This window comes from Drosophila tropicalis, unplaced genomic scaffold (assembly GCF_018151085.1).
Source record: "Drosophila tropicalis isolate 14030-0801.00 unplaced genomic scaffold, ASM1815108v1 contig_845, whole genome shotgun sequence".
Lineage (NCBI taxonomy): Eukaryota > Metazoa > Arthropoda > Insecta > Diptera > Drosophilidae > Drosophila > Drosophila tropicalis.
The window spans coordinates 4,356,209-4,378,449 of record NW_027173338.1 but is presented as its reverse complement, the minus strand read 5'-3'; the positions used below and the strand labels follow the sequence as shown (position 1 = coordinate 4,378,449).

The following is a 22,241-nucleotide window of genomic DNA, read 5'->3' as shown; positions in this document are numbered from 1 at the left end:
TATTTTTTTTTTCTTTTCTTTTTCATTTTCCATGAAATCCAAAACCCACATAATATGAACTTAAGCTTTCTGGAAATTGTTTTTTGTTTGGTTGCCTTTCTTTTTGTTTTAGTTTTATGTGGCAACTAATGAAGCGCACCATGTGCCACCGGCAACAACAATAACAAAAGAAATTTTTGTGTTTTTCCTTCGTTGTTTGCTTCTGTTTGGTTTATTTCAGTTTATTTTTACTCTCACAGCAGCAGCTCATTAGCCGGGGACCTGAGAAGGCCACGTGGCTATGTATACGGTACGACCCTGCGGTGGGAAAAACTGTTTACGTCGGTAATTAAAATTTTCGTGTTGTTCCTTAAACAATGGGGCAAAAGATTTAAACAAAAATTAACGAACCTTTAAGCCAACGAATTCAAAACAATTGATACGACACGACCACAACGACAACGACGACATTTCACAGTCATTTGTAGTTCCAATTAGGTTTCATTTCATATACCCGCAGAATACATTTAATATTTGAAAAAATTGCAATAAGCAATTATAGAAACTATCTAATCGACACGGAAAATCGCTAAAGCCATACACACAAAGGCGAAATATATCTGAGAAGCCGCATGAGAGAGGGAGACTGACATTTGACACGCCTTTTTAATAAATATGAAAATTTAATGAACTATTAAACGAGGTGTGGGCGAAGGGTTGTTTAGTTTTATACAAGGAACACAATTGGGAAAAGGAAGACACTTTTTTTGTGCATTACTTGAGCCTTTTTGGAATTGGGATATGGATATTTTAAACCTCAACTCATTATAATTAATAAGTTTACGATTTCTCCTGAAAATTATATATTTTTTCTATAGCCTACTTTTGAGCGCAATTATTTCACTTTGGACTCGTTAGTTAATGTTAATTTCTGTTTTAAACTTTTAGCACCACTCTCGCAGTAGCAAGGGGAACCCACACTGCAAAAATCATCACTTAACAACACACGTGTCGGTAGTTAAAATTGCAACCTATGCACCTTGGTCCACCCACTTAACACCCTTCTTTACCCCCCATGTGGCTCGCCTTCGATGATTGACAACAATTTAAAGTGGCATTCATTTAAATTGTAATTTGCCATAAATATGTATCTATATCTATATGGATATAGATGTGTATCTACGCTTTTGAGGAACACAACAAATTAACAATTCCCGTGTGAAGGGTGAATGGGGGGAAAGAGAGAGGGAGGGAAACAACTATCCGGCCAGACATTCTGGCGTCAACAACATTTGCCTTTCTTCTCTATTCTTTGCCTTTCCATTTTCATTCTACGACAACATTGTTAATGCTAATGTAAGCCAAATCCACATCGATTTGTCTTAGTTACAATTTGTCCAGTTCCTGCCATTTTGTTGAATGTTTATGGTTAGTTATTGTCTAGTTTAGTTGAGTTGACTTGATGGAACAAAAAGTTTTTCATGTTGATTGATGTTTAAACTTAATTATGTTTTTCAGCGGAAACGCTTTGAGTTTACTATGAAAATGGCAATAATGTTAATTTTGTGTGTCATAAGATTGACCAATGTTAGAAAACACAAAAAAGACTTTACAATTGAATATTCCCTGAAATCTTATCATATAAAGCGATTCGACCGAAATGGTTTCAATAGATATTATTTAGAAACTTACCCAATTTCTAAATGATAAGTAGACAGTTAATTTTACATACCTGAAATGAGATTAAGAGAGATTAGGGTAAGATAAAATTTTTAAATTAACATCATAAGTAAATTGATCAAAAAAAGTGCTTGTTAAAACATTCGTAGACATTTTGACATTTATATAAATATATATACATATACATATACAATATAGACACATACAACTCAAAGATGGAAAAAAAGCATGTCAAAGCAGACATATCGCAATAGGTAATAATGCAAAATGACAGACAAGGCATGACATGGAAAAAATATTAACCGCAAAACAATTGAAATCTTGTTACAATTGACAAAGATATTTCTTAGTGGGCTGAAAGAAAAAGACCTCTTCAGACCCAGACACTTTACAATAAAAAAAAACCCACGAGACGAAAAAAAAAACCACAATACACATCTTAAAGACCAAAAGTTGAAGATCTTTGGCTTTTGCCTCTACCTAAAATCTCATTACTTTTATTATGCTCAAGATTTTATACCTTGTACGGAATGGGCAGAAGGGTATATTGAGAGTGATGAAATGTAATTAAGCAAATGAAGAAAGTATTGGTGATAAGACACTTCCATTTGGAAAATTTCAGGAGTTTAGATTTTAGGCTCCTTTGCTGAAATGGCAACCTGTTTGTAACAGTTGTCACTGATACCATGACAATTATTTTAATGACCGATCGGCAGGACTTGCTTGGCGTTGGTCTGCCAAACAGAGTACGCGTATGCATGGCAGTTAATGCAGATGGGTGGCCATGCTAATAGCAGTTGCGAAAAGGCCCATTAGCTTAAGTATTGGCAAAAGTAGCTGTACCTACATCTTTGTAAAGGCCAATAAATTGGTTCAGAGTTGCCTGAGTGTCTTGAAGAACTGCCTCCTCCTCATCAGGGTTGCCATCTATGTATTTGCATGTCTGCTATTACTTGTGTAATCTAGCGCCTAGTGATAGTATGAAATGGTCATAACTAAGGTGACTTCTCGGGGTATCACACAGTCGATGACTGACACTTAACATGCGAAATTTGTTGTGTTGTTTTCTTTTCTCTACTCTTAATTTTTTTTCCCCTTTCTTGTTTTGTATTATTTTTGGCATGTTTTGTGGCTTCTTATTTTTGTTTTGTGTGTTCGTCGTTTTTGGCTTGCCAAAAATATATGCTGACATCATCCCAAACCATTTTCAACCATGTTGAACGAACGAACAATGAATCGAGCTCACTTTTATTTATGGGTTTCTTTTTTATGTGTGTGTGTGTTTTTTTTTTTGTTGGCGTTTTGAGGACCCAACAAACACTGCAGAGATCTCTTTCTCCTCCTCTCTCTCTCATTGCTTTGCTTTGTCTCTTTCTCTCTCTTCTTTTTGAGTGAGATAAACATAATTGAAATTCTAATTGGTTTTTTTTTTTTACTTGGTACAGCTTCCCTCCCCCTTGTTACTCCGTCCAAGCTACTTCTCTTGACCTTGAACTTGAACAATGCATTTTGTTGTTTGAGTGAGTTTTTTTTTTTGTGTGCTCTCCCCGTTTCTCACTCCGGTTTGGTTGAAATGTTTTGGGTGGGCTTGAGACTTCAAATATTTATGCAGATACTTTTTGTTTTTGGAACTTGCATTTTTAACAAGTTAAAGAGTCAACTTTTTACTGGGACTGTACTTGAGTAATTTGAGTTGTGAACGTACAGGAATAAAGAGTTGCTTTAAAAAAAAACATCAGTCCTTTTATTTGGGAGATAAATTTAAATGCTTTGAGCGTGCTGCAATTCTCGCACATTATTCACTGCATTCTGTAAGGATTTTCTGCATGAGAGTCTACCCTATCCTTTGTTGCAGCTGTACTCAAAAGTTTACAACTGCCTTCCAAGCGCTTATAAGAAAGGACTGTCTTTATATTGAAAAATGATCAAATGATAAATTAATATGCATATAGTCATAGATTTTTTAACGCAAGGCCATATCTGTTTGTATATATCTATAGACACTTAAAAATGATTCTCTAAATCTATATAAGAGTAGCTCCGATAGAAATGGAACTGAGATCTTTGTCGTTATTAGGGTCTGGCGTGCTTGTGGATCAAATATTCTCTTTCCCGGCTCGAGGCTTGTAAATAAATTTCTTTTGGAATCGTCTTCAGTTTGATAAGATCTGAATCTTTACATTTTTTAATAAGTTTTGGGAATAAATGATGTATTAAAAGTTGTTTACAAAAAGGATATTTGTAAGTACATATATAATATTCCAAATGTAACCACATTTAAAAGAGGAATTACTTAAAACATGGCTCATTGTCTAAGCTAGTAAAAGTGATTAAGTAATTTAATTGAATTTTATACTCAATGATTCAATAGATTTTTTATCTTGCCTAGATACATACATATGTACATATATCTATTTACTTTGCATTGCTTACTTCAATTCTGTTGATCTTAAATTTATCATCAGTTACCGTAAATGGCAAATGTAATTGATTTGCTTTGAAAGTTTCAAGTGATTCACTATAAAAATATACAAAACTTATGATTCATTGCACTAGAAAATTACACTCAAAGAGTCAGAGTCAGTCAATTAGACGGTGAGCCATTGTAATATGGATTCATATCAAACATCCAATCGTGCCTTTCACTTGAAGAAATTTTCCAGTAAATCTATTAGGAAAACTTCTACACTCCAAAGGAAAATTTTATATCTAATTGGGCAAAAAAAGAAAAGCTTGGCCATGTGTCGTGTGTGGGGACTTTGGGGCATTTTGCGCATTAGAAAAGAAGAAAGAATGGAGAAAACTGCGTCTCAAATATTGCGCTTTATTTCTTTTTTATTTATTACTTAAGTGAGGGGCATCGTCGTCGTCATCATAAGGAGCCATCAGCTGAAGCAACCCAGGAGAAGTTCATATAAAACACATTACAAACGAATTCAACTTTAGAAATGACATCATCTGGAAGAAGACCATAAAAAATATGCGTTGCCCTTTTTTTTCTCTTCTTATTCTTTTGCTTCCAGAGTTTTAAGAGCAAAAAATGGAGAGAGACAGGGAGAGATAGAAATGCGTAAATGTTGATTGAATACGTTTTTTTTTTTTGTTTTGGTTTTTTTGTGGGGTTTTTATAATTAAGAAGTAGACGGAAGAAGGAAACGCAGAGACCTTTTTTGAGCCTTGCCTTGGTTATAAATTACTTTGGCCACGAAAGAAATGCATTTGAGACACTGAAATCAAAAGGCTTCATCATCAAGCAGTAAATTAGACTCTGGCAAATTATTGACAGGCCACAGGCTAAAATTTGAATTTGAAATTGACTCTCAGGTAAAAAAGGATAGTTAGTCATTTGTGTATCCTTTTCGCCTAAGTCGTACTTTTTAGCTACCTACAGAAGAACTGCTTGATAAACCAAAAATAGTAGAACCAACTATGAAAAGGACCCTGAAGACCATTTAAATTATACGGGAATTCTGAAGACCTCGTTATACCTTTACGAAATCTTAATCCTGTATGTGTATTGGCTCAATGATTGAGAACTGGGAACTAAAAGCTTTAATCCAGTCAATCATATATCCTTTTTGCTCTAAGCATGGTTTTCATTTTTACTTTTCATTCTTCACTCAATCTTTGTTATTATTTAAGAGATATACAGCTCTATCCGATGTCCGTACTTGGCAATGACCTTCAACTGAATCAAAGCTGAACATTTTTCATATTAAAGATTTAAATGAATAGCTCCTGTAACCTTATTCAAGAAGATTGCACTAAAACACAAATCCAAAAGATATAATTAATATGTTCAGACTATGTCTAGGAAATGTCAAACGTTCCTCATAATGAAGTAAGCAAGGAAACAATAAAAGTAATGTCTATCATTGACGATGCCAAGCACAGGGACATATAAATAATAAGAGTTGTATTAAATCTCTGAGCAATTGCATCTTCTGTGGTTTTTCATTTCATTAATTGAACTTAAGCGTCTCTGAAAACATAATTAAGCCATTAATTATCTAAAAATACTTCCATTATGGCCCTAAATGCATTGATTCATTATAATAATAAGTTTTGACTAGAACACGCACATTTTATCTAAAATCAGGATAGGCCGACAATCAATAAGTTTGAGTCGAGTTCATGTAGAGTCCTTCTTCATTTAGTTGATTTTAGTACGATGCGACTCCTAAAGAGACTAAGACCTCGGCGCTGGCGAATATTTAAGATCAGAATAGAGAGACAATCATTCCCAAAGTTCAAGTTGAGTCAATGTAGCGCCTTCATTTATGGTATAGTGTTAAATATTATGCGATCCCTAAAGAGGCTAAGACCTCGAGGCTGGCGACGTTGGACATTTCAGAGTAAAGCGGTTCTTGTGTGTCTGGCCATAACTATATTTCAAAATACACTTTATGGAATATATTTATATCGGTTTTCAAACAAACACAAAAAGTTCATTCCATCGAAAACGGTTACCGTCTACTGTGTTGCGGTTGTCTCACTTTTCGTTTACTTCTATTTGGGTCGTGTTCATTATGAATTCGTCAATGGCAATATTAGTCCACGGGATACCGTCAAAATCTACGTTTACATGAATGTTGGCCTTTGTTTGCTAAATTATGTACATCAATGGATTATAATAGTGCCGGTTGCCCGTTTTCAAAATCGAGTGCCACTTTTTCAAATTCTAAATGCCTGTGATATCTCGATAATGTTGGTATGGAGAGCTTTGATCCTGACACTTATCAAAATGATCGGTTGTCCAGTTGCAGTCCATGTGGCATTAAAAGTTTATGATGCCCATCGACCGCCCGGCTCCGATTCTCATCTAAGCGCCAATATAACAATGATTCCCTTGATGATAGCAAATCAGCTGAGCAATTGTTTTTTCGGTGGCATAGTGGTTACGAATCTTGTTTTGGCGGCCATTAACAAACGTGTCATGAATATACTGAAGGAGGTCAACACATTGCAGACGCCTCTGCAATTGTATCTTCAAAAGGATTATTATCGCATGCGTCGCTTCTGTGAGCTAGCCGATCAACTGGATCACTTGGCTTTGATGTATACTATATCCACAGGATTATCGAAGGGCTATTTGTCTTTGACTGATTTATCAATAATCCTATCGATGACTATTAATTTCATTGGCGTCACCGTGGGTTTCTATAATCAATATATAGCCCTGGCTGACTATTACATCAACGAAGAAGGAACCTATGACATACTTGAAGCTCTCGTTCATTTGGTTTTTCTTGTTGTTCCATTTGTGGAAATTGCTATCCTGGGTCGAGTCAGTCATCACCTGGTCGATGAAGTAAGTTAGTTATAAAATTTTTTAAAGGTCTGACTTGTAATCTATTTCTTTTTTAGGCCAAAAGAACGGGATACCTGCTACAGAATATGAATCTACAATATGCCGATGTTCGCTTCAAACAAGTTGTAGATGCTTTTTGGTTTGAGGTTTCCACAATTGACTACAAACTAATGCCCTTGGGACTTTTGGAGCTAAATATGACATTGGTTAATAAGATTTTCTCAGCTGTTACGGGTTTTCTATTGATTCTTATTCAAACAGATTTGACTTTGAGGTTTTCACTTAAATAAATAAAGGACATTATAAAATATTTGAAAAATACTCTTAAATTCGGTTCTGGCACCGCGGATTTCAGGGAAGGTTTCTTATTAGGAATCGGATGTTAAAATTTCTTTATATACATTATTAGTTAATATTTTTAACCAACAGAATTAATTTACTAATTTTATACACATTTTTTTTGCAATATCATGCTGAACCATTTTCAATAAACATTTAGATCAAATTGTTAAAAAAAAAAACAAACATGCCGAATAGAAATAATAAGTTCATAAAACATTTATAAATTTATACAATAATTGTGGTTACGATCTAAAATTATATATAGAAATTTTTAAAATTTAAAGAGACATTATGCAAAATGGTTCAGAAAATGGTTTTAATGTGAAAATTATAGATTTTGAATTGATTTTAAACAAAAGAAACCAGTTGTAAGTCTCTGAAACAGGTTAGAAGAAAACGGAACTACTTGTTGGAACTAGTTGTAGGTAAAGATCTTTCATATGTTTCAGTAAAAACCCTTGAGAAATTACCATTTCATAGAAAATGTTCCAAAACCATTTTATGAACCATCAAATCAATTTCGTGCAAAACGCAGCGTTAGAGAGAAAAGTTTTAATTGTTTGGTGAAAAGATCAAGGCAAATGTTAGAAAGCACACACACACATACAACAAGCACATATAAACATAATCTTCACATCGAAATATATCAAGACAAGAAAGTAGTAGATTAGATAAGTATTAGTGCAAAGAAAATGGGAAAACCCGCAACCAAATTGCCGACCTGTTGATCATGGAAGAGGCATTGGTCGGTGAACCGACACATGTTTGAACGACATGAGTATAGTCCAGCGAAGAACTTTGCCAACTGGAACTTGGCCGCCTGCTGCCGCCTGCACTGCTAGTCGTCGAGGCGGGAACTTGCAGCCGATGGATGGCAGCTCCAAAGGCAGGATCATAGCTGAACGAGAGTCGGGCCGTGGCATGGGTGGCAGTAGCACTGCCCATGCCACAATTCAACACCGGAGAGGATACTGGTGTCTCCGGGGAACTGGCATAGTGCGGCAAGTTGGAGTACAGGTGTGTGGAAGAAGGACTTGAACTGAAGGCTCCTCCTCCTCGATGTTGATGATGTTGCGGACTATTGCCAGCACTTATCGGTATGGGAATCGATCGACTTGTGCGTTGCTGCTGTTGATTGGTATATAAAGTGGGCGAAAACTGATCTATGGCCTCTTCATAGTCCTCTTCATTCGGCGTCATATACAGATTCGAGTCACTTGCGCGACTTGCCGATGGCCACAGCGATTCATCCACAATACAAAATGAACTTCGACCCGAATGACTTTGATCGTAGTAATATAAATTTGGATTCAATCGATAGGCATCGCCTGTCCCGGATTTGTTATGAGCTATGTGGGGATTACTAAAAGCTCGTTTCCGATTGCTGCTATTTATGTTGGAGAAGTTCGAGATGAAGGCAGCGGGTATAAAGCTGTGGCGGTTTGTTGTAGAGTAGTAGGTAGAATAGTAGTAGTAGTAGTAGTAGTAGCAGGTATTGCGAAGCGCAAAAAACAGTGTTGCGAAAAAAACACAAAAAAAAAAATACAAAATAAAAGAGAGAATAAAAGTTGAAAAAGAAAGGTAGAAGCAAGAAGATATATATTTTTATATATAGTAGATTTTCGAAATTTCAAGGGAGAATAGAGTTTTGGGTAAGGAAATTGGGAATTGAGAGGATTGTGCCACGCAACAAAGTCATGTTGTAGTGCGTTTTCATAGATGAATGATCTCTGAGAGTGGTTGATCATGAACTGTGAACTATCGCCAACGACAAGTAGAAACCTAGGTCTAAATCCCATCAGTCATTGAATGAATTTATATTCGTCGGAAAAAAATTATTCTAATAGTAGTTAGTTATAGAAAACAAAAAGAAAAGACATATCTTAGACTCGATTTTAAGTTCCTTTGAAGATTATTTCGTGGACCCCACAAAGGGATTTGTATTTAGCACCACAAAGTTCTATCATTAGCAAACTTTGCACTAAAACTAGTTGAGAATTACAACTAAATAACACCAAAAAGTGTTTTCATACGATAAAAATTTCTTTTCCTTCCTCAGTCACATTATGCAACTTGACAACAACAAGAACAACCAATAAACAACATGTCGATGCGCTCTAATTCTCAACATAAACAAGCAGATAGAAGGAAAAAAAATTAGGGGAAATCCAACAAATACATGGAGAATTGCCAGATAAATGCGGATATGATAATCATAAATAAATATGATTATTTTTTTTTCTTTTTTTCCGGTAATGCAAAAGTGCAAATAAAAATATCAAAGAAGTTAAATTCGGCTATGCCGAAGTTTATATACCCTTGCAGTCCTTGACAATAATAATTTCACATGTTCAAAATTTGTTTTCTGCAACTCAATTCATTAATATACAAACAAAACAATTTTACTCTTCATACTATGTACAATTTGTTCTTCTTCTTCCCTCATTCCCTAAGCAAAGCAACGCACGCATACACATACAGTTTATGTAGCGTTGCGTCTGTGTGTGTATGCATGTGCTCTGTTGATTTGATGATGACGTAGTAGGCAGCAAGCAGAGCTGCCGGCAGCGATTGAACCGATTTATATAGACTGTAACTTGTGTTCTATTTATCCGATCAGGGTCAAATTTTGGGATCTGAGATTTTATATCAAATTCTATTATATTGGTGAATTTCATGGGGATACTCCAATTTTTGCAAAAATTTTTGTTCCAGAGCTATATGATATAGTAGTCCGATCCCAAAGATTTTCATACTTTATCTCACCCGGGTAAAAAAAAGCTCCCAAAAAAAATTTCATCCCGATAGCTCTTAAGATGGCTGAGTAAAACGCGTACGCACCGACGGACAGACGGACAGACGGACAGACGGACAGACGGACATGGCTATATCGACTTAGCTTCTCATGCTGATCAAGAATATATATACTTTATGGGGTCGGAAACGTCTCCTTCTGTGCGTTACAAACATCTGACCAATTTTATAATACCCTCTGCAAGGGTATAAAAATTGTCAATTATTTTTGCTCAGACAAAATTTCTGCTGTTTCGTTTTATTTGATGATGGAAATTTATTCTATTTATCTCCACAAAAGAGATGGAAAAACTAATAAATTAGCCACCCAACGAGGCGGCTGCAATGCTAGAAGATCTTAAAGACAACTTTTAGTCCCCCCACCCCATCTTATCACGACTTATTCAAGAGGCAAAGGATAGAGGGGTTGAAGTGGATATTTCAGTTTCTGTTTGCAGTTTTTATTTTTCAGCACTCACTCACTCATGACACATCCGGGTAGAAAACAACAACAACAACAACAAGAGCTACTGCAACAGCAACAAAAACAATTGCAACATTCAACAGCAGCATCAACAGCAGCCAAGCTACAGACAGCAGCAGCCACAATAAACAACAACTTTTCTTTTTTTTCGGTTTCTTATACCCTGCTCTCAAGTAATGATCATGTTGGGTATTTTTGTTTGCAATAAAATTTTTGGAAAATTTCTATTTTCAAGAGATATTATTAAGCTATAGAAAGGACTCTATTTCAATCTAAACATGAAATGTAAGAACTAAGACAAAAGAATGCTTTTTGACTCTTAAGTGTGTATTCTCAAGGATACCAAAAGCCTTCAAAAAAGAAACTATTTCTAAAATTTTGCAAAAATATTTCCAAAGCAATTTCGAATCGCTTTAATTTTTAAACTTAAACTTATAATATTTATGCTCATAATAAAAATGTTAATATTTTTTAATAAAACAGAATAAGAATGCAAGTTTGAAAATAAGTTTTTGGTTAATACAATGTAGAAGGTTTTAAAAGTTTATTTTCCTTAGTGTTTAACTGAATATTTATTATTCAACAATAGAATTAACTCCTCTAACTAGTAAAGTTATGAGTATTCAAATGAGAAACTAAAAAAAAAAAACATTGAATATTTTTCTTCACTCTTACAGGAATATTTTTAAAGTTTGTTAGCAAAAATAGAATTAATTTTTAAAGCGAATTTTCCTTAATTTAGGAAATGGCCAATTCCGAGTAAAAATCATTTAAGATTTCGCCAAAAGATGGACAATAACAAATTTTGTTTCTGTTATCTTGTTTTACATAATCTCATTTTTAAATGAATGGGGGGAAATGCATGGAAAATGAGGGAAAACAACAACAAGTAAAAGTCGCCAACAATAACAAGCATCATATAACCCTCTCCTGTCCCCCCACTCTGCCTCCTGCCCGACCATTTACCAACTACATTCACTATGCCATGCCACTTAACCATTGTCTCTCTTAGTTCAGAAAAGAAAAAAAAAAAGTTTTTTTGTTTTGCTGTTTTCGCTTTCATCACAAAAACAAAAATTGAATGCAATGCATTCGTTGTTGTTGTTGCTAACAAGGAAATAAAAGTTTTGCTGTTATTGTTGTTTTTGGCGGTAAGGAAAATTAGGTGAATGGAGCGAACAGAGACGAACGGACAGACAATTGTGAAAACTTCAAAAACGGCAGCGCAACCAGCAACAAAAATAGCAAAAGCAGCCGGCAGGCCTCCTGCACCGATCAAACGATAAGTTGGAAGAAAATTTCCACTTACACACACAACAGCAGAGGAAAATTGGGAAAATTAAACGAATATTCAGTGGTTTAAATTTTGAAACGTGTCGACTTTCGAGATTTCCTATAAATAGCATGGAAAATTTAAGAAGCATTTTTACTTTTCAAGTTAAATTATCCTTAGGGATAAGATTAATATTTCGTTATTTATTGTTATAAATTGTAGACTTTGGTGGCGTAGCTACAAATATTTAAATTTAGTTTTATATTTTGAAGACTTTAATTTAATAGACCCTCGTAGTTTGCGAAAACTTTACAGGGTATGAAAACCAAAAATGTATTGCCAATTGTTTTTCAAAGATTTTATGTAATTTGATAATTGACAGCACAAATACATAGCCGGTTCAGGACAAAAACAAACTTATATAAGTAGAAATATACAAACAGCGACAGAGATAGCATTACCTAAAGAGAAAGAGACTAGAGAGTGAGAGATATAAGGAGAGAAAGATCAGCTAACAACAAACACCGAAAGAGAAATGACAATAACAAAAAAACAAATGCAAAAAAATTGTATCACAAAATGTTAAACAAATTCAATGTCAGAAATTTTATTTACATTGTTAGTTATGAATTGCATTTTGAAATGGTTAAACAATATGATTGAGAGAGAGAGAGAGAGAGAGAGAGCGAACGAGAAATGGTGTGGAGGGAAATGTTTGCTTTGCCAGGGTATTAAATAAATATACTTACAAAACAGATGTTTTAAGATTTTTAGCCATATAAGGAAATGTTTTGCTTACCTAAAATGAAACAAAAATGACAGAAATTATTATTAGAATGTATTTTACATATTAGAAATTAGTTTAGTTATTATTTCTAGTCAGGAAGTTCTCTTTTTAAGTCATTTCAAATTTCAATGAAAAATAAAACGCCCCTAAAAGTAAGCTACACTTTTGACGGCCGAGTCTTTTTCTTTTCTTAGTGCCAAAAAAGGCCGCTAGAGCAAACTCGTTCAACTCTTATAAAATTGGTTCAAAACTCCACTAACAAAAGTAAATCACCCTACAACATATTCTTATACAGCTTAGCCTGGACACACTAACACTCAAACTGTAATGATTTAGCCAAGACACAGTACAAGAGTTTAACCTAGACACAAACGAATTGAAATTGGGAAGTGTAGAGCATGTGACTGCAAAACTGTACCAAAACGAGATTTTGTTTAAGAATGAAAACAAAACTGATAAAAATGTGTAAAATGTAAAATCAGAAAACTAAAAGTATAACAATTACAATTTAAGTACATTGTAGAATAAATTAATAATTAAATTAATGAAAAATATATTTTACTCAATTTTTGTTCTGTTTGTTTTGTCAATGGCCTTTTTGTTAAAACGCAATAAAAATTTAAACAAAAAAAAGTGTTTACTATATTTTGTTTTTGTTGTTGTGTCATTCTCGAAAAAAGGCAACAAAAACAAACTAGACGATAAATGCATAACAACAAAAACAAAACCAATCAATACGAAGGAGAAGTATACGAAAGACAGAAAGAGAGAGAGAAAACAAGCATTAGAATGCAATTAGAAGAAGCTGAATGCAGAATGAGCGAGAGAAACAACTCACGTGTAAGAGTAAAGAGTGAGACATACTTAGAGAGGGAACACCCACCAACAACCTAATCATACCCTGTAATAATTGGCAAAACTTACTCAGACGCCCCCTAAAGAAATATATTAATTCAAAACCTAGAAAAACAAAAGAGTGGAGAAATTGCTGTCTCCTAATTTGAATCCTGGCTGCGCTTTTCTATCACCAATAACTTCTTTTAGTCTCCTCTTAGTGTATGTATTAGACAAAATTGGACTGTGGATAACTTTAATAAGATTCACTAATATCTACCTCGGCTTGATCGAGTGCTGAAGGTAGCAGTGGTTGGTTGTTTAGGAGTAGGAGTAGTAGGACTTCACCTCCTTGATTTTGTTTTCTGATTTTAAGACTTGTCGAATTTCCCAATATTAAGAGCTCATTAGACTCAATATTGATTGAAAGACTTTAGCTTGAATTGATCTCAATATACCTTGCATAAATAGATTGTCTACAGGGTAAGCAAAACAAAAACAAAAACAAATTTAGCTGATAAGCAATCGGAGAGAATGAGAGGGAGATACTAAATAGATCTTCACGGACTATCTCTATCTCTATATGTATATGTTTTTCTCTCTCTCTGTGTTTTTATGTCACATTTGTTGTTTTGATTTCTTGTGGTTTTCTCTCTCTCTCTCTCTCTTTCTCTTTATTTTTTGTCTCTCATTTTATATTATAAAAATAGCAATTTGCGCACTATTTTTAAATGTTTTGAAAATTGTTTGTTATATATTTGTTCTTAACATTTGTCTCTCTCTGTCCAACTCCCTCTCCCTCTCTCTGTCTCTCTCTCACTCGGTCTTTTTCTCCCTTCTCACTCTCGTGTGCCATGTTCCTCGTGTTCAAATTTGTTGTTGCTGTCAATCACACAATGCCAAAGATAAAACAAAACAAAATTGGCGATAGGTAACAACCCTCGAACACCACACCCCCCATAACACACCCCACCACCCCCCGCCACTATGACCCACCACCCTCATTCGTTTCGTTCCCCATCATCCTCGTGATAGAAATTTTTGCTTTAAGCGCCTGGCGCCAACCGTTTGACAATTCGTTTCGATTTTTCTTCTTTCTTTTTTTTTTCTGTTCGTTCTTTTTACTTTTGTCGTTTTCTGTTTAAATACTTAAATTAATACACTGGAAACTTTAATGGAATTCCCACATAAGACAACACATAATCGATGGCCTCGTCTTATCGAAAACAGAAACCAAAAACCACAAAAAAACACTAACTCAAATTGATAAGAACATTGACGACTATGACTTTCGAGGAAATCGCAGTTAATAGTTCTTTCTGGTACTAATTCGTTCAAAGGTAATGCAATTTTCTTTTTACGGAAGTCCTCAACATGAATTTAATTACAGCCTCAATTTTTGGTAATGGAAAAATCTATAGATTCAAATGAATACTTAATGTTTGAATATCAAACCATTTTAACTATCTGTGTAAAAGTATTTACTGGAATAAGTATTTTTGTAATTGAATTAAAAAATTTAAATAAATATGAAATAATTGCCAATAATATCCACAATTTCCCAGAAAAAGCTGTTAATTTAAAATAAGAATGAACATATTTTAAATATTTAATTAAAATACTTCAGTATTAATGTAATTAAATCAATATTAATTAAATATTGTGATATTATTACGAGGATCTACATTTGCAAAGTAAAAGTCTGTTAACCTTAAGAAGAAACGAAAATACTTCAAGTAATTATATTTAACTAGTCACTACTTTAACATTCTTTGTAGCTCTAGAAATTTCGTAGTTACAACCCAAAAGTAATGTCTTACATTTAACATTACATTTCATTGTTAATTATGACTATCTCTTTAGTCCACTTATATGATTTAAAGTCTTATTTAACGGTGCTTCAAACAATTGTCTATCAAAACAATTATTCCCTCTATCACTTTTAGAAAACGTTAGCCAAAACATAGAAAACTGAATAACACTGTTTCCTCCTCATAAAAACCTCGACCATACCTAAAATAGTAAAAAAAAATTCGATGGGAAATATTTCAACTAATTTTGCATCGACAATCATAACAAGAACAACAACAACAATCGGGAAGTAAAATGTCATAAAAATGTTTATGCAGTTTGTTAAAGTGCTTAAACATTTTGCACTTCCATAATAAAAATAACAACATAAACAACAACAACATAAATAAAAGTTTAGTTCGTATCTTCTAGCCATGTGCACGAGAATCACAATTGACCCTCTTGCTTCCCATTCTACCAACTGAATATAGTTTGCCATATTTGAATAAAATTGTACATTTTAATGGATTTTCTCAGAAAATGTTAGTATACAGGGTGAGACAACTGAATGGGAGAGGAGTACTTTGTTAACAGAGAACTGATAAGATCATATGATCCTGTGATCCTATTATAAGATCGATATCTTCAATAAAAGTCGATAACGATAAGGGAACACTCTTCTATGGAGGTGATTCGACAGTTCTTGGGGATAGATATTGATCGAGAATATCGTTAAGTTTTAAAATCATTTTACAATGTTGAGTCTTGAGTTGTTGCTGCACCCTGTATACATACATTACATCTAGTATGATGTGCATTACACATATTGCACGGTTGATTTATAGATCTTTCGAAAATATTTTATGCAATTTTCCTTTGCCTCCGGTTTCTCGTCCCCCTTATATCATCGCTATCGAAGTCGCGGAAGCTAAATAGTCGCTAGTTTTTTGGCAATGATAAATTGCCGCCGCGCACAACGCAAATAGGAAAAAGAAACCAAAAGGAAAAAAGAACAGAGAAATTTAAGAGACAAACAAAAATATAAATTAAATAATGAAAAGATTTATTTTGGTTGGCAAATAGAGACATTTAAAAATTACACGACCTGCAAAATACTCTCAATGAAAGACCTTTCAGAAATTTGAGGAATATATTTAGAGGCGGCTATTACGAAAAACTAAGCTGATCTTGTTTTAAGTATAAGCTAGTAAGTAAGCACCTCCTTGAAAGTAATTAAATAAGTAATTTCTATGTAAATTTGTTGCCTTTACCAAAAGTTTCATTTCCCATTCAATTTTCCTCTCATTTCTAGGGTAAAAGTATGAATTTATTTAATTTTAATTAAGACTTCATGTCTGAGACGATTCACTCAATCTCTCTCTCTTTCTCTCTGTCCATTCGACTGTCCGTCTGGTGTTTTTTTTTCTCATAATTAGGCCCCAGGCCCACACAACCAAAAAGTAAATAAATTAATTTCACATTTTCGCGCGTGAAGAAAATTAATGCGAAATTAATGGAGCGCCAAGGCGCCGGCGTCAAACAAATACAATAAAAAAATACACAGAGACTGTTGCATTTTAATTAGTAATTTAATAAATTGGCTAAGTGCATCAGAAACTGATTGCCAATCAAAGATTATGAAAGTAATATAAGTGATCAAATCGACTCTTGTATACCTTGCAACAAGTTAAAAAAGTATTTAAAATTCACACAACAAGCTCATAAGGAGTTAAATAAAAGTAATTGAATTGTTAAAGAAGAAGTCCTCAAATGATTTGAAAACTAGAAACATCTTAATAGAAAAGTCAAAAAAGATTTTGCTAACAGAAGGAGTAAATTCTGCAACCAATAATTCAAAAGCCAAAGTATTAGAGAATAATTAAATTATTATAAAATAATGAAAATGTAATGTAATGTCGAAATCAGTTGGCAAGTCCAAAGTTAAACCAAGCACAAATAGATCTTAGGGAAGGCAAGGAAAGATTAACCCATTAACTCATTTGCAAAGACTTCTTATTGGGAATTTATATATTAGACTTTCTGGACTAGATTTTCAATTCTATATAACAGAGATCTGTATACATATGTATGTACATACATATAAAAATAGAAGGTTTCTAATACAGAAGTGATTTAATTATATTGGAAATGGTGTTTCGTAATGGTAGATTAGAAAAAGAGCTCATCACAAAAAAAGGGATTTAGATCTATAACTTAAAACTTGATATTCTAAATGGTATAAACACCAGTGGATTAGTGATCTACGACATTTAACCTAAACCTGGCTTAACACATTTAAACATTACTAAAAAACGTCAATAAAATTACTGATTAGAAGGTATTAATTATGATCAACCCTTGTCCATGGTTTAAGTTAATTTGTTTGAAATCTTGGTAAGTTATTTTTGAATCTGGACATTGACAGGATTAACAACGATCCAACTCGATAAACACACTGCTTGCATGCTTATCATTTCTCATCTTGTAATTTTAATTAAAAAACTTTTCAATCTACCCACGATATGTCCACAACTTCCTCTGCATGTGGATGCCATGTGGGCGTTGTCATCAGACAAAAAGAAAAAAAAGGCAGCAAACCACAAAACAGCTGTTAATGCCGCTGACTCTGACGACTTCGCACACTCCCATGCAGACCCCTTCCATCTTCCCTTTCCCCATTGCCCCTCTATCACCCACTCTCTTTCTCCTTTCCACACTTTATATGGAGAGAAACAAAAAAAATTGGCAAACAAAGACAAAGCTCGAAAAAAAACCAAGCGGAATCGAGGAGACGAAGTGGGGAGGACCAAGACTTTAAATGGAGTTGCTGGAAAAATTTGCACACGAAACCTGAAGGCAAAAGGGGTGAGAGGTGAGGAGTGTGTGTATGATGGTGACTAATAAACAGCACACGAACCAACAAACAAAGAAAAACAACAACAAACAAAATAATGAAGCAACAAAAAGAAAAATAATAATAAAAAAAAAAACCGGCAAAATAGCTAAAAATGAAAGACAAAGAAAAAACCGGCTTTAACTCAATAAAAAATAAATAAAAGAGAAATAGGAAAAATTTGCGAAACAAAAATGGAGATGAAATAGACGAGAAAGAGCGAAAAGAGAGGAAAGCAAAATTTGCAAATGATTCAGAAGAATTTTAGGAATGAATTTTTTTTATTGCAATGCAAATGATAGAAAAATGAAGTTTAAACAAAAAAATAATGTACAGAGTAAAGTTGGCAATAATTATTACTGAAAGCGAATTCAAACAATTGAATTTCCTTAATGTAAGTGCCAAAGTAATTACTGAAAGTATTGCCAATTCACCTTTAAACCACTATTAAAGCAGTTGAATTGCAATTAATCTAACTAATTAATTAACATTTTAGCAAAAGAATGATATAAAAGATTAATGAATCACTTCCTAAATGATTACTTAAGTACAATTACCCAGGTAATGGTAATTACAGCCCTTTTTTAAGTTGTATTAAACGAATTTAAATTCCATATGTTCGTTTAAAATGAAATATTAGTAAATGGATTCTTGATTCTTCCTTCGTCAAGGTAATTAAAGATTTCCATACTTCAATACTTAAATACTTATTTATAACTGTACTTTTAGAAATTCCATAAATTATAACTTGCTTATTAAATTAGTAAAGATTTCATTCATTCAATCAACTAATTTTCCTCATAGGTAAATGAAAACTTATATAGCAAAAACTTTAAATTCTAAAGAAAGCTGTTTCAATTCTGTATAAATTTTGGACAAAAGATTTAAACAAAAAAGTATTTGTATGTGTTTTCTTCATCTTTCTATCTTTCTCTATGGTTTCGGGGATTTCCAATGAGTTAAAACGGCGAAACGAGACATTTATGTGGGCGTTGAAAAATGCTGTCCTCATAAAAAAATATATATGTATAAATTAAGACGGACAGACTACAAATTTTTTGGCATTAATTATATTTGGCAAAACCTATGAGTATGGAACAAGTCAACAAATTGCAATAGCAAAAGAAACACGCACACATATGTACATATGTATTTACTATATACTAAATCTGAACGATTTGTATAAACTTCAAATTCATTAAATTTCTTCTCACTTTTTCATGAAAAAACTTATGAATGAAACGTACATACAAGCTAAAAGACAAAGGCTGAAAGAAACTGATTAAGCAAACTAATGGAACGGATGTTTGTAAATTTTAATTGAATGAAAAAGGCATGACCTGAGAGCAAGAGAGAGAAAAAACTCAAGAAAGAGATAGGGAGGGAAAGGCAGAGAAGGGAAAAGATGTGAGCATTAAGAAGTGCACTTTCTAGTAAATAAACAGAACGGAAAAAGATTAAATATTATAATAAACGACGACAAAGCCAACAGCAAAGAATCGTGAATAAAACGTTTGTATACCCTTATTGTTGAAGACTGATTTTAAGTTGTTCATTTTGAATTATCTTCCAAAAGTCCTTTCGTAGGAAACCAAAGAAAAGAAGCCCTTATGAAGATCTAAGTATGACTTTCTGTCATCTCATGAAGGTTACCCAAGAAGGACTATCGATTCAGTGCAAAAGATATTCTTATAAAGAATGTTTCTCTCGAGATATAAATGCTTTTTATAATATAGTAAAAAGCTTTCCTGTATTTCGAATGCCATTTTGAAGCAATATTTTCCTCATTTATTTCTTCTTTAAAAGTTAGCAAGTTTAAAAAGAAATTTGTTTGATCTTATTTAGTTACTTTTGTCTTTTGTGCATTGTGAACCTGTTGCTTAACTTAATATGCCTTTCGGTTTGCCCATATATTGCTATACGAATAGTCGCATATAGTTTCTTATCAGATGTGACCCATCTAGAATTCTGCCTAATGAATTGGCAAACAGTAAAATTATACTCTTTGCACACATATACACATTCATACATTGACATAATATGTATTCTCTTACTCTCTTGCCCACATATGACTAATTAGGTGCGAAAAGGTAACGACCTGCGACCAAGCAATCTATGCATCATTCTCCTCCATTTCCTAACTAGGGCCAAAACGAATTAGGGCTAGACCCACAGCATTAAATGAGAAAAAGAGAGAGACAGAGACATTAAAATGTGTATTTTAGAAGAGTGCATTTTGTCACGCACATTTTTTTTTCTCGCACCTTTGAATATTGTATTTCTTTTTCTATTTGGAACCGCTTTATAAGCTTACTTCTATATAGGGCAACAGTTGCAGGTGGTTTCGTTTGGGTGGTGGTGGAGTGGTTGGGAGGTTTAATGCTCTTTCTCTCTCTCTATTTTATCTACGTCACAAATTCTCGCAATGTCAGACCGACACGCTTGCTAAGTTTTCACACACTTGTGGATTTACGTCAATCGTACCAACTAGGAGCAGAGACTAGGGGATGATTATGGTTAACCAATAAAGCAAAATTAAGCAAGTTGTGATTTAGGCAACTTTTATTATTGTTATCGATTGATTAAGATGTTACTACAGACTGGATTCAACTATATGTTTTCCAAATAATAAAATATTATTGGTTCGATAAACAATTGATAGAAAACGTTAGGAAACTTGTATCTACGTCTCAGTCACTCTCCTTTGGAAATGAACTAATTATAAAGCAAGTTTTGGTTTAACATTCAATGATTGTGATTTTGAACATAAACTAGTTCAGAAGTTTTGAAAAAGAACTGCTTAGGGGGAAAAGAACTGCTTAGGGGAGAAATAAACTGCTTAGGGGAGAAAAGAACTGCTAAGGGGAAGTCCATAAGCTTGGATGAAAGGAAAAGTCACAGAGAGCCACGGACAGCGACAGAGATGGGATCTAATTTACGTAAAAGTCTGTTTACGTAATTAATAAACTATTTAAGCTTTTGGAAAACAACTGAAAGATATAGAAACAGGAGGAAGAGCAAAAGTGTGTGGAAGAATATGTTGTAAATTAGATAGTAAGCCGATAAAGATCTTTCATCAGTTGATCAAATTTGTATATTAAAAGTTGAAGGGTTCTAAAAAACTCAAAAGCCTAGTGGTAGTTCGAAAAAACAAGAAAAGAAAATAGTGGAAAATCAAGTCTGGTTCAATCCATTTGAAAATGGAAAAGCTACCATCTTCACTGTTTGATAGTGCTAATGAAGGAAAGGTGCCAAAATTAAAGACACAGAGTGAAAGAAAACACATTCAGCAAAAAAAAAAAAGCCGTTCAACAAATTTTAAACAGTTGTTTTTAATTTTCAACTTGTAGAGATTAGGCAACGCACACACACACACTCACACAGTGAAAAACTTTCACATTTCGCTTTTCACTCAGCCACTAGAGCACTTTTGACATTTCCCCTCCTGTACTTTTCTTTTTATTATTATTGATTTTTCTTCTGTTTTTTTTTTTTTTTGAGTAAAGTAACTTTCCACCAAAAACGGAGACGACAATGCAGCGACAGAGGCAGGCAACACAAAGTTGCAACCGAAAATGTAAATTCATAATCAGCATTTTGCAATTTGTTTGGGTTGGCCCCTCTCCCGCTCCCGTCACTCATCCTTCTCCATCACCCCATCCCTTGCTGGGTTTCTGCTAACCGGCACTGCCTATGCGATAAATAAACTCTGTTTATTTGCTATTTCAGTTGTTATTGTTGTTGTTTCGCTGTCAAGGTCGTTCTTTTGCAGTGCCGGGTGGTACCTACCGTTTCCCCAACCCGTCGGCCCATGGTCGTCTTCGTGGTCGATGGCAACAGTTTAAGCCAAGCATTTCCTTATTTGACGAGTTTGTTTATTCCAAGCTTTTATCTGACGGATTCAATTCACTTTCTCGTCAAGTCTAATTCTGAAATGGTGTAAAGCACCACCTTTAGCACACACACACACACATCGTAGTGGCTCCAACAACCCTTCATACTCCACTTCAATTTCATCCCCCAAACATTTTCCAATTGTCTTTTGTTATTGTTTGTTGGTTCGATGATTATTTT

At 33.9% G+C, this 22,241-nt stretch overlaps 2 protein-coding genes across 4 annotated transcripts in view; one reads left to right on the top strand and one right to left on the bottom strand.

Moving 5' to 3' along the window:
- Positions 1 to 22,241, bottom strand: part of bun (bunched) — a 121,076-nt gene that overhangs the window by 76,645 nt on the left and 22,190 nt on the right. Inside the window, exons 3-4 of one of the 3 annotated variants that reach the window (XM_068295046.1) lie at positions 8,034 to 8,744; positions 1,672 to 1,711 (exon numbers count right to left, since the gene is read on the bottom strand). The exons of the other annotated variants lie outside the window; for them this stretch is intronic. Coding sequence (XP_068151147.1) covers positions 1,672 to 1,711; positions 8,034 to 8,744 — 751 coding nt within the window. The remainder of the gene's footprint in view (positions 1 to 1,671; positions 1,712 to 8,033; positions 8,745 to 22,241) is intronic. 3 annotated transcript variants of the gene reach the window in all.
- Positions 5,960 to 7,260, top strand: Gr97a (Gustatory receptor 97a). Its single transcript, XM_068294674.1, has 2 exons — positions 5,960 to 6,970; positions 7,027 to 7,260. Exons 1-2 carry the CDS (start codon positions 5,960 to 5,962, stop codon positions 7,258 to 7,260), a joined length of 1,245 nt encoding a protein of 414 aa, XP_068150775.1.

Excerpts from the sequence above, each read along its gene's own strand:
- Gr97a (XM_068294674.1), top strand. The coding sequence starts at position 5,960 with ATGCGATCCCTAAAGAGGCTAAGACCTCGAGGCTGGCGACGTTGGACA. Across the intron at positions 6,971-7,026 it reads GTCATCACCTGGTCGATGAA|GCCAAAAGAACGGGATACCT; the intron begins GTAAGTTAGTTA and ends TTTCTTTTTTAG.